Source organism: Humulus lupulus, chromosome 1 (assembly GCF_963169125.1).
Source record: "Humulus lupulus chromosome 1, drHumLupu1.1, whole genome shotgun sequence".
NCBI lineage: Eukaryota > Viridiplantae > Streptophyta > Magnoliopsida > Rosales > Cannabaceae > Humulus > Humulus lupulus.
In genome coordinates, this window is record NC_084793.1 from 27296885 (window position 1) to 27311525 (window position 14641).

Below are 14641 nucleotides of genomic sequence, written 5' to 3' on the forward strand. Positions count from 1 at the left end.
ATCATGAGTTTCTACTGGAATTTGTTCAATCACAGGGTCATCAATAGGAGCGGAAGCGTCAGGTACAGGGACAAAAAATGTGTTCTTCCCTGAAAACAATTTCTCTTGACCCTTGACTTGAACCAAATTCATCCTCAAAATAGACAGCCCTATCTGATTCTATAACCCTGGTGGTGTGAGATGGGAAATAAAATATGGAACCCCTTGATCCAATGGTGTAGCATACAAAATAGTCACTAATGGTCTTCGGATCAAGTTTCTTAGACTGTGGGTTATAGGGCCTTACTTCAGCTTTACATCCCCAAACATGAAAATGATGCAAACTCGGTTTCTTACCCGACCACAACTCGTATGGCGTCTTCAGGACAGACTTGCTGGGCACTTGATTCAAGATATAAGTTGCAGTCTTTAATGCCTCACCCCATAAAAAATCTAGCAAACTATAATAAATCAACATACATCGCACCATGTCAAGTAGAGTGCGATTTATCCTTTCAGCAATTCCATTCTGTTGGGGTGTTCCTGGCATTGTATATCTTGCATCAATGCCACATTCCTGTAAGCACCTAGCAAAATACCCGGGGTTCCTTCCATTTTCATCATAACGCCCATAATACTCTCCACCTCTATCGGAATTAACTGCCTTGATCTTCTTCCCCTTTTGAAGCTCAACCTTTGTCTTAAAAATCTTAAACGCATCCAAAGATTCAGATTTTTCACGAATGAGCTCTACATGGCCATAACGGGAAAAATCATCAATAAAGGTGATGAAGTATCTATAACCACCCATGGCAGGTGGAAAAAAAGGTCCACATATATCAGTGTGAATCAACTCCAACAATCATGTGCACCTGTCTATTTTACTCTTTCTAACCTTGGCAGTTAACTTTCCTTTAATACAATCAACGCAGGTAGTGAAATCTGAAAAATCCAGATCTTGAAGTACCCCATCTTTGATCAACCTTTCCATTCTGTCTCTAGAGATATGACCTAAACGTTTGTGCCACAACATAGAAGATTTCAAATCTAATCTTGCACGTTTAGAGCCAACAACAGTATTAAGACAGGAAGTAGAAGAAGCAGAAACAACATCATGCAAATCAAGTTTATATAAATTTCCACATAAAGTTCCATTTCCAACCAAAAGAGAGTCACGATCCAAAGTGAGTTTTCCAATTCCAAAAAGAAGACTATAACCTAAAATAGATACAGAAATCAAATTCCTCCTGAAAGAGGGTATGTAAGCAACATCCTGTAACTCCAAAAAATGTCCTGTATTCAACTGTAATCTAACTATCCCCAAAAATTCAACTTGGACTTTTGTATCATCTCCCATGTACACATTCTGCTCCAGACTACTCGTTCTTCTTCGACTTGTCACTGCCTGCAAGGAATTCATAACATGAATTGTGGCTCCAGTATCTAACCACCAATACTTTGAGGGCACATCAATAATATTGAATTCTAAACAAACCATCACAAGACAGTTACCTTTCTTCTCTAGGTGAGCTTTGAGCTTTCTACAATCAACTTTCTTGTGCCCAAAATTTTGGCAAAAGTTGCACTTCCCTTTGAAAAACTCATTCTTATGACCATTAGAGGATAAGTTGGACTGTCCATTCCCTTTAGGACTAAGTGCCTTTTTCTTGGGAGGTTTTTGGTTACCAGAGTTATTGGAAGTGAACTTTCTCTTATGAGGATTGTTTGGGTTCGTCACCATGGAGATACTTCTTGCCCTTCCCTTTCTCATGTCCTCTTCTTCCTTGGCAAGAATAGTAGACATCTCCTCAATAGTCCATTGCTCCTTTTGAACATTGTAGCTTGATCTGATTGAATCAAACCGGGGAGGAATGGTTTCCATCACAAACCACACCATGTAATCCTCACCAAGATCCAACCCCATAGCCTTAAGCTTTTGGTAACAACCCATGAGCTTGTCGATATGAGCTCTAATATCACCCATATCAGCGTAATGGGTGCGATGGAGCAAGGTTAAGCACTCATTCTTCTCATTCTTTGAGAACTTTTTGTACTTCTCCTTAATGGCAGCAAGAAAATCCTTTGCATTTTCAGTCTGAGGAATACTATCACGAATGGATTCATCCATGTGATACCTCATAAGCATCAAACAACAACGATTGGAATGCTCCCAATCCTCATAGGATTTCTTGTCCTTTCAGTGGCATCATCAGCGGGTTTAGGTGGTGCATCCATCTCAAGGCCAAGTCCACTCTCATAAGAGTCAAGTTCATCATGAGAGATTCAACCCACTGCTTGTGGTTGGTTCCATTCAATGTCAACATGGCAGAGGTTCTCAGAATGCTTACAGCTGAATGAGAAACAAGAGCAATAACTATTAAATACATGTTATGATAAAACATGTCATTTGTGCTCTTTTCTCATCAATATATGATCGCAAAATAACAAATGATCATTATGTATGCTAGAGTTCTTAGACAAACACACAAAATAGAACTCATACACAGGTAAGAACAATCTATTAAACATTATAACCAAATACTTGAATTTACTATCTAGAGGATAGACAAATTGTGGTTCATAAAATCCAATAGACTTTCTTCACCATATTAAGCATCCTTACCAAATAATTATTATCGATAGGATAATTAATTACTCATATGGACCTTAATGTAACTTTGGAGGAAAAACACAAAATTTAAATAAATAATTATTTAAATGTTCCTCATCACTAAACAATTTACATGCTTATTCTTACGACAAGTAAGAAAATAAGCAATAATTATTGTAAATATATAATTAGATTTATGCCACAAAAGATTGAATACAAATACAATTATGAATAAAATTCATGGATTAATCTTGTGCATAAGCATATATCAAATAGGGTATTAAAAGTTGAGTGAAATGGTGAAAAAAATTGCCCAAAATGGACCTCCCACGCGCCCCCACGCGCCTAAAAATAAGTGTGTGTTTTTAAAAAATATATGTGTCCGTACGACACGTCGTTTTCTTAAACACGGCAGCTTCCTTACCCTCGGAAACGACGTGTCGTTTTGCCTGACAGAGGCAAAAATGATTTGTCATTTTTTCGTCGTCCCTGAGCTATTTCCTGGTGCGCGGGTCGCGTTCGACCCGGTTCAGCCCGCGAATCCGACCCGACTGAAACCAGCAGCTCTGGCCACCATTTTGGCCACCGTCACTTGGGTTTTCTTCCTCTCACCGTCGCCGACCACCCTAGCATCTCCATTGTCCTCATATTCATCCAAAACGTAAGAACAAGCATGAAACTCGAAATGGGTTTCCTCCATTTTTGAGCTCCAAGAAAAGCTCGGTTACATGTCAATACACATGATTGTTTTTGTCCAAAACGTTGTTAAAACCCAACACACATTATCAAACCCGATTTCCCACATTAACATAGCATTATTTTGGAAAAAAAAATTGTGCAAAAATGAGATTTGGAAAAATGGGTTTATGTCAAAATATTAAGCCCTAAAATCAAATGAACCAGCTCTTGATACCAATTGATAGATTGTAAACAACATTATGAGCATTAAATCCATAAATAAGGTTCAACAACAACATTAAATGCTCATGCAACAACCCAAGAACACATTTTATTTAGAGCATTGATTGGGAATGTGAGAACATACCTCCCATATTGCCAATCCCTTCTAGAGTCATTTCCTCCCTTTGAAATCTTCCAATCCACCTACAAAAATCAAGTGCAAAGTGCAAAATGCAAGAGGAAACTAATGGATAGCAAACCCTTACCACAATACCACACTACCCTCAACTTTCACCCATACAACATATATATATTATGCTCTTATACCTTAAGAGGTATTAGTGGGCTAATTGGGGCTCATTATATTATGAAGTGGTGAACTATAGTTTAATGGGCCAACACATAGTCATTAGGGTGCCACCATGTGCCTCTAATGCAATTAGTAAGTGTAAACCATCCCATTATGATTATGGGTAATTAGTAGGCACTTTAGTTAATAATTGTGATTATGGAATAATGTCTATGATTATATTAGTCCATAACAATAATTCTAACAATAATGATATGTTTGGTTACCTGATAAAATAATTGGACTGGCAAATCCAATGTTTGAACATGTTGGAAGATTTGACAAATTTTTTAATTTATATTTATAGATATATTCTAAATTTAAAAATAATTTAAATGAAATAATTAAAAACTTATTCATAATTTTTTTCATTAAAAAGATTGTTGAAAATGTACAATTTTGAATCCATTTACAACTAAGATATCAAGTTAGTTAAAAGACAAACAAGATAGTACTTAAATTGTATATTCACTTTTAAAATATTAAGATTATTATTTAAAACATTTCCAAAATTTTACTAAAATAACTTTTATATTGTGTTAGATTATTATTTTAAAATATTATTTAATTTAAATATTTTATTATTATTTATTAGATAAAATTGTGATAAATCACTTCATTATATATATATATTTTTAAAAGAACCGCTCAAAACATTCTTATATAAGGTGCCTGTAGTTCATTGAAGAACTTAAGTACAAATGATGTTCTTATAAATGACAATTTTTCGACATAAATCTCCCTAAAATTTCAAAAGCAAATCAAAACTCGATTCTCAATTCTCACTTCATTATATATTTAGTCGTATGCAAACTCAATATAATACTTTTTTTATTGAGATAAAACTCAATATAATACTTAAATAATATAATATAATCCAGACGACTCCAACCGGGCTCTACCTCCTTTGCCAATTTTGGTGCAGTCTATGCTGTTGTGCTGCCAGCTTTGGTATAAGCACAGTAGGGATGGACTAATAATTATTTATATTATTTTCTTTTAGTAAAAATTTAAAGGCATTATTAACAGATAAAATTTAATTTTTTATAAATAAGATGTGATAAATTTAGAGAATATACTTTTAGTATTATATATATTTAATAATTTTTAGTATGAATGATATTTAGTGTTATAGAGAAAGTGTAAAAATGGCAATACCCTTTTATTACCCAGAACGTGAATAACTTTCCAAAAGATAAAAAAAGGAAGAGAAATTAGAAGCAATTCAACAAACAGCACTGACATCATCACTTTCATACAGCCTGATTATTTAACGGATCAATGTAATCAAATCTTCTTCACATAAATCAGCTCAAATTTTGGACACTGTTTTACAAGCTATGAATCCACAAAGATAGCAGACACTTATAACTGCGACAAATCATTCGACCAATGGAGCTCTAAATAGAGTAAAATCTGTCAGGATTATGATACTCCACAAAATTCTGGTTATCAGACTAGTGATGAAAGACTCCTAGCTGAGAGATCGCGCTGCGGCCCCAAATCATTTATCGGAGGGAGTACCAAAGCTGGAGACTCCAATTAAAAATATCTCATTGCCACAGTGGACTGATGGTTTTTTTCAAACAGACATCAAAACTGAACAAAAGGGAAGCCAGTATCTCAGAAACAAAATAATACCAATCACAGAGAAAAAAAACACACACACACACACACCTCAATGCCTCACCTTCACATGTTATTGAGAGGTTGAATGCTGCTCTCTACTTTTTGCCAGCTTTGCTTGTATGAGTTTGTCCAAGATGGGAGGCTCTAAGGGTATTGGGTCAAGACAACGTTCTGATGCAGCCACAATTACCTGCACAACATGACAATTTCACAATATCTTAGTACTACTATTCTTAGTTGCAGATATTTTGTTCAGTTTAAAGTAGGACTGTTTTTCTACTTTACCTCATCAAGTAAAAAGTCGATGGCAGCTTCATCTTCAACGATTTCCTTTGAAGGATTCCTCAGGAACTGAATATCCAATTGAATTTGCTGGAATCCACTTCGATTGAAAGTTTGCAGGCGTACAAATTCTTGAAGACTCTTGAGGCCCAGCTTTACAATCATTGATACAACTGACTCCTGCAATTTGCAAGCAATATCAGCCTTCCCAAACCATTTCACCCGTTTGTTAATTACACAAGCATGGTCAGAACAAAATTACCTGATTAAATTCAACTTTCGTGAAAATTTCAATTTTTTGCTTGAATAATTTTGCTAGATGTGTCTCAAGAAGCTGACTTCTAGCCCTTTGGGTATTTGACCGGTTTAATTTTTCCTCTCGCAGTGGATTGCTCCGAGATGAGTTTGTGCTTCCATTGCTGTCAGTCCGGCGATGCCTACGATGCCCTTCAGGTAAAATCTGCTTTACTTCATTTCTTATAGCTTCCAACTAGCACAGGTGATTAAAAAAAGGAGAACAAGTAAACGTTCATGCAAAACATGCCATACAACACTTATAAACGGAAAACTTAAAAGATCGGTCATGCTAGACTACTAGTCTAAAAAGGAAAGCAAAGATCTACCAACCTCATGGAGAAATAAATCAACAAACATATGAACTTCTCTGGGCTCCTTGTGCTGTTAAAAAATGCCAAGATAATAAAAAATTCAGAGTTCAATTCCTGCATGCTAGTTACTTTATTTCATGTACATGGGAAAATTGCCTCAAGAGTAACCTGACCTTGACCCAATTTGGTGTAGTAAATCTCTTCTTCAAGAGTACCGATACCCTTTGAGTTCTCATTTTTATATACTGAAAAGATATACGCATAAAGTCAGATTGCCATTTAAACTCATACTTTTGAACAAATTAAGACTACATTCAAAATGCTCAAAGAAACATAAAACGGGAGACCAAAACCAATGATTCTATATGCAACATGCAGGCCAATTACGATAGAAGAGATCCTACTAATCCACCTATTGATTTAAATAGTCTCAAAAAACTTTGAATATATCAAAGCATCTAACTCATACAAGGTGCAAAAACTTTTCACCAGCTGAACGAAACATTCTGCAAATTTCTCCTGGAACAAAGGCAGGTCCATATTCGGAGCCTCTGATACCACCTCCAGAAAAGGAAGCAGCTATCTCCTGAAAATTAGATGAAACGTCACCACAAGATCCAGAAGAATAAGATAAAATTAACTAATAATTGATGCCTTCTAATAACTGATCATAGAATTCTTGGCCATAACTCCTTGCCTCCGTGATTCTTGGGATGGCAGTTTGTTCAATGAAAAGAGAAAGCTGAGCCAGCACTAGTACAAGACCAGCCAAGCCTTGATCGTGATTAGATGAATTGTTTCTCCCTGAAAGCAAGAGGAAGCGATCATCAAGTTTCCTAAAGAAATCTTGAAATCCTTCCTGTACCCAATCAACGATCCAGTCCTTCAGTTTAACTAGTAGCTCTAACTCGTCATCTAGAAGTTTGCGGAAGTCCTGGAATAATTGGGAGTCAAATATAGGTAAGCTAAAAAGTGCAGAATTATCAAATACGGCATGCACATATACTTGGTGTTAAATATCTAAACATACATATTAAATACATATATATATATGAACAGAAAACAAATCGAAAGGCAACATATTTTTAGAAGAAATCTACTTATAGGTGTGAAATAAAGATATCATAAGAAAACTAATTGCTCGCTTATTTATACCCAGAATGCTAAAAGTATCCAATATGCTTACATAAATCAATTATTGCATCCAAGGTATTTTATATATTACCAGTAAGACATCCATACTGCCTTGAAGCACTTTTTTCTTGCCGGCCTCCAAAGAAACTTGCAATGACTCCTTTTCTAACCCATCCTTTTGTTCAATATGGGATTTAGTGAGGGTATCTGCCAGATCGTACAGATTAAACTTAGACTTGATGCCCATTCAAACAAATTAAAGTTAGACCTTCAGGTCTCTTTAAGATAAAAAGCAGCAACAAAATATTTCGGCACACATTGTTTTATTTTTACTCCATTTTACTTAAAGAATGAATATTCAACAATGAAATCCCTGCTATCTAAATCAGGTGATTGTCAAGTTGTCTTATTCCATATGAACTATGAAGCCACTAAAATTATTCTGTCCATGATTGTCAAGATTGAAAGTTCAACAAAAGATAACCCCTGGCTATTTATATATCAGGTGATTGTGTAAACTTCCACCTTAATAAAGTTATACCATAATAAGAAGCTACTAAAATTGATTGTTCTTTCCCTTCTGCTTATAATTTGCACAATTCATCTTCTTTTCAAATATTTGGGTTGAGGTAAAACCATAGACACAAAAGGCAAATGAAGACTGACAAGAGCAGAAATTCTTAATAAAAGATATCAAGGATCGAACAAAAACTGGCAACGATGAAGCTTTTTAATTTCCTGACCTGTGATATCATGTAGAAGATGAGAAAATGTGTTTACAATGTGCTCTTTAACAACCATCCGAGCAGTCTGCAAATATATATTTATGGTTAGTCTGGAAACTTTCAACCTGTCCTAAAGGTAATAAATTAGTTTCTATTTTAACAAGAAGATTTTCAGCAGCCAAAAAAATATATCTGACGTTAGCTTAAAACAAAGGGTAAAATAAGAAAATACGAAAGAAATTCAGAATAAAACCTCCAGACAATAATCCCCCATAACAGCCTCATGAATCACATCATCCATCAGAAGGACATCTGTCCATATAATTCCTGCATGAGGGGTTTATTTAAGCAAGATGATCACTTTTCAGGTTGCAAATGATAGGCAACCAACAAAGAGGAAAATTTCCAAATAGTACAAAACTTGGGAAGAGCTAGGAGGAAATTATTTAACAAAAAATTACCATACATGATAGCAATTGATAATTTGTTATTTGGAAAGTAAAGATGCCCTCTAAAAGTTCCAAGGAGGATAATAAGCAAGCCAAAGTCCCTAAAATTACCCTCAAAGAAAAATACAAGTATGTGCTCCAGGTGTAGCAAAACTAGCATAAAAAATTCCCATGATGAGGATTATAATACTAGTTCCTGGTACAAAAATCCTATAGGAATTCCTCCTCCACAAAACTAATAATAAAAAGCATCTTAGAATAAAAATAACAATAGATGATGATTGCTAAAATGGGTTCTTTTACTTAAGAATGTATTTTCATTCCAAGTCAGTAAGATGGAAAAAAAAATTCCTTCCCAACTAACAGAGCTAATAACACAAATTGAAAGGAACAAAAGAAACTCCTGAATAATAATGTACAATTCACTCGGCACAAAACCAGCATGACAAATTCCCATATATACAAGATACCTTAAGCATATGTTAGAAAGTAAAAAGACTAATGAAGAGTTCATCGATTGGTTGATTTATTGTCCTAAAATTCTAAAGGAGAACCAAAAAAAGGAAAGAAGTCTGTTCAAATATTCATAGTACTTACGAAGAACACGTAACAGATCTGCTGAGCCAATCCGATTCTTCACATATTGCTCAGTGGTTTCAAGATGCCTAAATAAAACAAACACAAATTACATTGCATCAGCAAAATGCTTCAGTGCTTCAAAAAATATCCCATAATAAATTGATCCCTTACTTGGTAACCAAGTCTTTTGCAAGTTTAGTAAGCTGGTCATCTGAATCAGGAAATATAACTCGATATGCACGGATAGCCTCCGCAAACTCACGAACAGAAGCCTATATTTAGAGAATTTTAGATCTAATATCAGTCACCACTACTCCACAAAACAGCTGCTAGGGGAGACAAGTAAAGATTCAAAATAAATAAATAAATAATTCTAAATGCACAAGCATATTTCAAAAAGAAAAATCAGTTGGCATATGCTAGTTGGAGAAACAGTCTCTGTTTTTGAAGGGTAAATCAGCCTCCCGGTCCTTAGATAAAATTAGCTAACAAATACAGTTGGCAAACTAAGTTTTAATCTGGACTATCACTTATGCAGGGAAAAAAAATTAATTCCAATGGAACTATGTTGAAATATAAAATAACTAAAGTCTAACATAAAGATGGCCTTATTCACTATCTTCTTGTATAAACTACCCACTCTACTATGAAGGTCAGAACAATAGTTGAACAAAAATTATCAAATGCAATTCTACTGCAGCAAAATGTTGAAGTTCCAAATATGGTATTCTCAAATATTTATAGGGAAGCTATATTTACACCCCATAAATTTATAAATAAACCCCAAACTAAATACACCACATTCCATAAAGTAAAGAATGCCTTTATTTATAATTATACCCCATGTAATTTCTATATTAGGTCGTTTATTTTTACACTATTTTACAAAAAATAAAAATAGAATAAAATTGTGTATCTCATTAATTAAAATTTAGGAATTAAATATTTTAAATAATAAATTTGATTTTTCTTAATAAAATAAATAATTAAATAAAAATCATAAATATTTAATATAATCTCAAATATAAATTTATGAAAATATAATAAACTTACTTTTATACTATATGATTTTTTCGATAAGAAAATTTTATGTTGTGTTGTTATAACAATGAATATATTTCTAACAAGATTAGAAATACTCAATTTAAAAGGAAAAAATTTATAACTTTAATTTAATTGGAATTGGGGTGTACTCACTAAGCCTAAAATTTTATAAATAGAATTATCGATTTAAAATGGTATATTTTAGTTATTTTACTTAAGAATAAACATGTAACAAGAAAAAAATTTAAAAATTGGGTGACTTTCTAATATTTTGGAACTTAAATATAACTCCGCATATTCATATCCAACCAGAAATTTTGAAGTGCTTCCTTGAAGGCTCTTTAAAGACCTTAAATGACCATCTTTTAGAGATACTTTTGATTGTAAATTAACCAAAGGAGAACTTTAAAGGCTGTATACTTAAGAATGTAAATGGAGTTGAATATATTGAATCTAAACAGTACTTCAAACTTAAAAGGAATTAGTAATAAATAATCTACTAGATGGCAACACAAGCAGCTAATTTTTCTGCATTTGCATCCAAATTTTAAAACCTAAATAACCAGAGATAAGAATTATTACTACTCACTTCATGGGCGGTAATTGGAACTGTCGTGGACACATTTTTTTGTTCAGAAGGATCACTGGAATCCACTGAAGCACAAGATATGTCTTCCATATTCAGTTTTAGGTCCTCAAGGGATTGTTCTAACTTTTCAAGTAGCTTTGCCTGTAGGCTGTCCACCTGCCAAAATGTGGGTTTTCTGTCATCAAATGCACAGCTATATATCAGAAATGATACTCGATAGATATTACTTCTTCTTCCGATTGCTGACATCATATGTAATCCAACCACAAAAGAGAAAGATACTTGATATATGATGAAAGAACTACAAAAGGTGAGCTGACATTTCAGTAATACTTACAAGAGGATATATTTATTTTCTATTTCCTTATTCCAGTTAAGTATAATGAAAGGTTCAGCATTTTACTCTAATAGTGAATACAAATTATTTAAAGTAAAAATTGCAGTACAAACCGGGAAATCCAGCTGCTTAAGAAGCACTGCAGCTTCAGCTCTTGCTTGTATGGATTCAGAATCTGAGAATAGCTTCCCCTGAAAAAGGAATTCAGCATATCATAAGGCAAGATTTTAAGCTCCCACTCCTCTGGCGCACACATGCATGCACCAAAACAAAATTAAAAAGACACCACAAGCCAATTGAAATGAAAATGCACTCTTCTGGGAAGTCAATATATCCTATGGAATGATAGAGTTTCTGGTTGGAAAGGAATTAAAAAACTATTGAAGACAAGGAAATGTTCCTTTCGTTTTGGTTGCAAGATTGGAGTTTTTGTAGTAATCTTCTCTGTTCTTGATCAGGGAAGGTTTTATATTTGTATTTTTTGTTTTCTTTCTTTTGTTCTGTCTTGGGTGTACAACTTTTGTACACTCTTTCTTATTGTATTTGTTACTCGTTCAATAATACAAGTAGTGTCATTTTGTTTGGAAAAAAAAAATTGTTTAGAAATCTAAAATTGTGTTGTTGGTAACTTAGTACTAGTACAAAGAGTGAAATTTCAAAGGACTTAAATTTTGTCCAAAAAAGATAACTAAAAGTTGATCCGAGATTTGGCTAGACTTCTATCACCTGGTAAAAGATAGAAGAATTTTACCTGCAGGTTCTTTGTAATTACAGCTATTGCTTCTTCAGAAGCTCGCTTACAATCCTGGAAAGATGAGTCTCCATACACCTAAAAAAAAAGTACAAAGACAAATTTCATTTTGAAGTAATAAAGGAGCCACTTCAAAAGCAAACTTACACTCAAAAGTACATAAAAACGATTGAACCAACACTGGAAAGTGGAAGGTCATCTAATAAACAAAAAGAAACCTTAAAAATTGGCATCGCTCCAGTATAGAATCTGACTGCATCAGCATATGCCTCTGATTTGATACACTTTCCAAGTCTAGCAGGTAAATCGTATATAAACTGCTCTTAACACAGACAAAAAAATCTCTGTAACTCATACAGTGTCAAACAGAAAATTTGTATAAAAAATAAAATTCTCAGAAACGCAAAATAAAGGGGTCCGTAATAAATTTTAGCAATGTAGCTGGAAGTTTTAAAGTAAGCATCAATGAATTATTCGGTAGAATATATGGCATTGTGTGAAACATCAGGATTTTCTTTTATCCAAAATATGTATCATATAAATTTTTTAAGATAAAGCCAAAACAGCTCTAAAACACTTCCATAAAAAAAACTTTGAGAAAGAGGGTTTGTCATACTCAATCCCCAGCCTCATAATTAAGGGTTTAATCCACTAGGTCAGGGTACAGATGCCAGGCCATTTAAGGGACAAGTTTGAATTTTCGTTTGTGTGGAATTGAATAAAAAATGCCATATTCATAACCATAAATTAGAATTAAAGTAAATTTTACATTTAACATTCAATACCTGGACTTTACGGAGAAGGTTACGGGTTCGATGAAGTTTTTCTATGTGCTCTCTCTTTTCAAACAGAGAAGTGTTAACGCCATCACTTCTTGATTGCACCGACATTATCTGAAATGATTTTGGTGACCCACATTGTTATGCCCTCATTTTCTTAATCTTCCCCTCACATAACCAAAGAAAAAGTACAAATCAAACTACATATCACTTCACATGCCTTATCAAGGAGCTGTTCCATATTTACTTCCATGCCCACGATGTTACTTTTCATCCTGTTGGAATTATGGAGAGAACATGGTTTTAATAAATATAGACATGAAAGTTTCTCTGAGACTAGTCATTCCATCAAGTACATTTCTAAGTAGCCAACTCGATAACATCAAAAAAATATGTAATAATTCACAATGAAACAAATCATATAGAGTTCAAAGGATTACCTTTTAATTGTATCTGTAGCACTAATAAACTTGTTATAGTTTTCATAAACTAGCATTTGCAAGTCAGTATCAAGATTCTTTATCTCAGCTGCCATTTCAACATGCCTTTGAAGAAGGCCTTCCAAATTCGATTTTTGTACCTGGACAATTGACAAAATTGAATCCATTCTAAATTCAAAAACACATATGCTAACTTTTCCATTGTTGCTCCTGGAAATCACATCACTAAAAACCATCAATTTTATCTACCACATTCCAAAGACGCCCTAATTGTAATTCATTCTCCTAACCCTATTATCCGGCGTACTATATACTTTCAGTTCAGATACCAATTTCAAATTATACTTTCTTAATTCAGCTCTAACCCTATCAATGAACTGATCAATTGTTACAAATAAATTACTTAACATAAGTGAGGTTGCAAATTGAGAAGAAGAAGTTGAAGTACCAGGAGATTCATGTACTGATCGGGATCGAAGGAAGTGGAGTTAATGGCGTCGAGAGAGGCTTGTTTGGATGGAGACGACGAGAGTGAAGGATCTGGGGCGTAAAAGCTGGAAAGCAGATCCCTCATTCTCTTGGCCTTATCATCAAGGGGAACATCGGCGACCTCCATTGCGGTACTAGTTCAATCTCCGATCTTAGGCTTTCAAAGACCGGAGCGAGTGAGCGAGTTGGCGCAGTTGTGGATCGAAATGCTATGGCGATGGCCAAGTGTACCGGAACTTTTTAGAGAGAGAATGGGAAGCTGGTTGGTTGGGACGTTTGGATTAACGGCGAGACGGTTGATCTTTGCCTGATGTTATACGACGGTAATAACGTCAGCTCAACTGAGCCCAAACGACGTCGTTTGAAAACGGCGCGAATTCCATAAACAATAATAAATTTCAGAAAAATGTGATTTTTTTTTTGTTGAAAAGGAAAAATACGAATCTTACCTTGTAAATTACATTTTTTTTTTGTTATTTATATAATTAATTGTTTTAAGTGTGGACAACAATGATGATGTTATTTTTCAAGGGAAAAATCATTATAATTATTAATGTAAAAAATTTGGTGCAAATTTTTGGGACAAAATTGATGTATTTGTGTTTATAATGTGTTTTGCTTTATTATTTATTTGGATTTGGTGTTTTGACAAAATATTATTTGGATTATGTATTTTATAAAATAATTTAAATAAGTCTTTAAATTTAATTTTGATAAATAAAAAATTGAATATAACAATACAGTTTTTAAACATAATGATTGTGATTTTATTTTAAGTTGTAATTTAATGAATTATTTATGATTTTAGTTCAAAATTTTTTAATCAAAATTAAGTTTATAATTCTATTTGAACTATTTTTAAAAATATAAAGTCCAAAAATTAATTTATCAAAATATAGAATCAAACAAGTAATAAGACAATTAACATGGGAAAAAAAAACATAAACACTAAAAAATTGTTTTAAAG

The 14641-nt window shown here is 33.6% G+C and overlaps 1 protein-coding gene across 1 annotated transcript; it reads right to left on the reverse strand.

Moving 5' to 3' along the window:
• Positions 1-5063: 5063 nt before the first annotated feature.
• On the reverse strand, positions 5064-13968 carry LOC133789968 (vacuolar protein sorting-associated protein 51 homolog). Its single transcript, XM_062227608.1, has 21 exons — positions 13634-13968; positions 13186-13325; positions 12966-13020; positions 12752-12859; positions 12185-12283; positions 11967-12044; positions 11329-11406; positions 10879-11034; positions 9417-9517; positions 9264-9331; positions 8471-8544; positions 8236-8302; positions 7584-7699; positions 7056-7292; positions 6828-6944; positions 6532-6603; positions 6378-6428; positions 6013-6240; positions 5754-5930; positions 5530-5658; positions 5064-5438 (listed from the first exon to the last, which is right to left on the reverse strand). Exons 1-20 carry the CDS (start codon positions 13799-13801, stop codon positions 5539-5541), a joined length of 2310 nt encoding a protein of 769 aa, XP_062083592.1. The 5' UTR covers positions 13802-13968; the 3' UTR covers positions 5064-5438; positions 5530-5538.
• Positions 13969-14641: the final 673 nt, after the last annotated feature.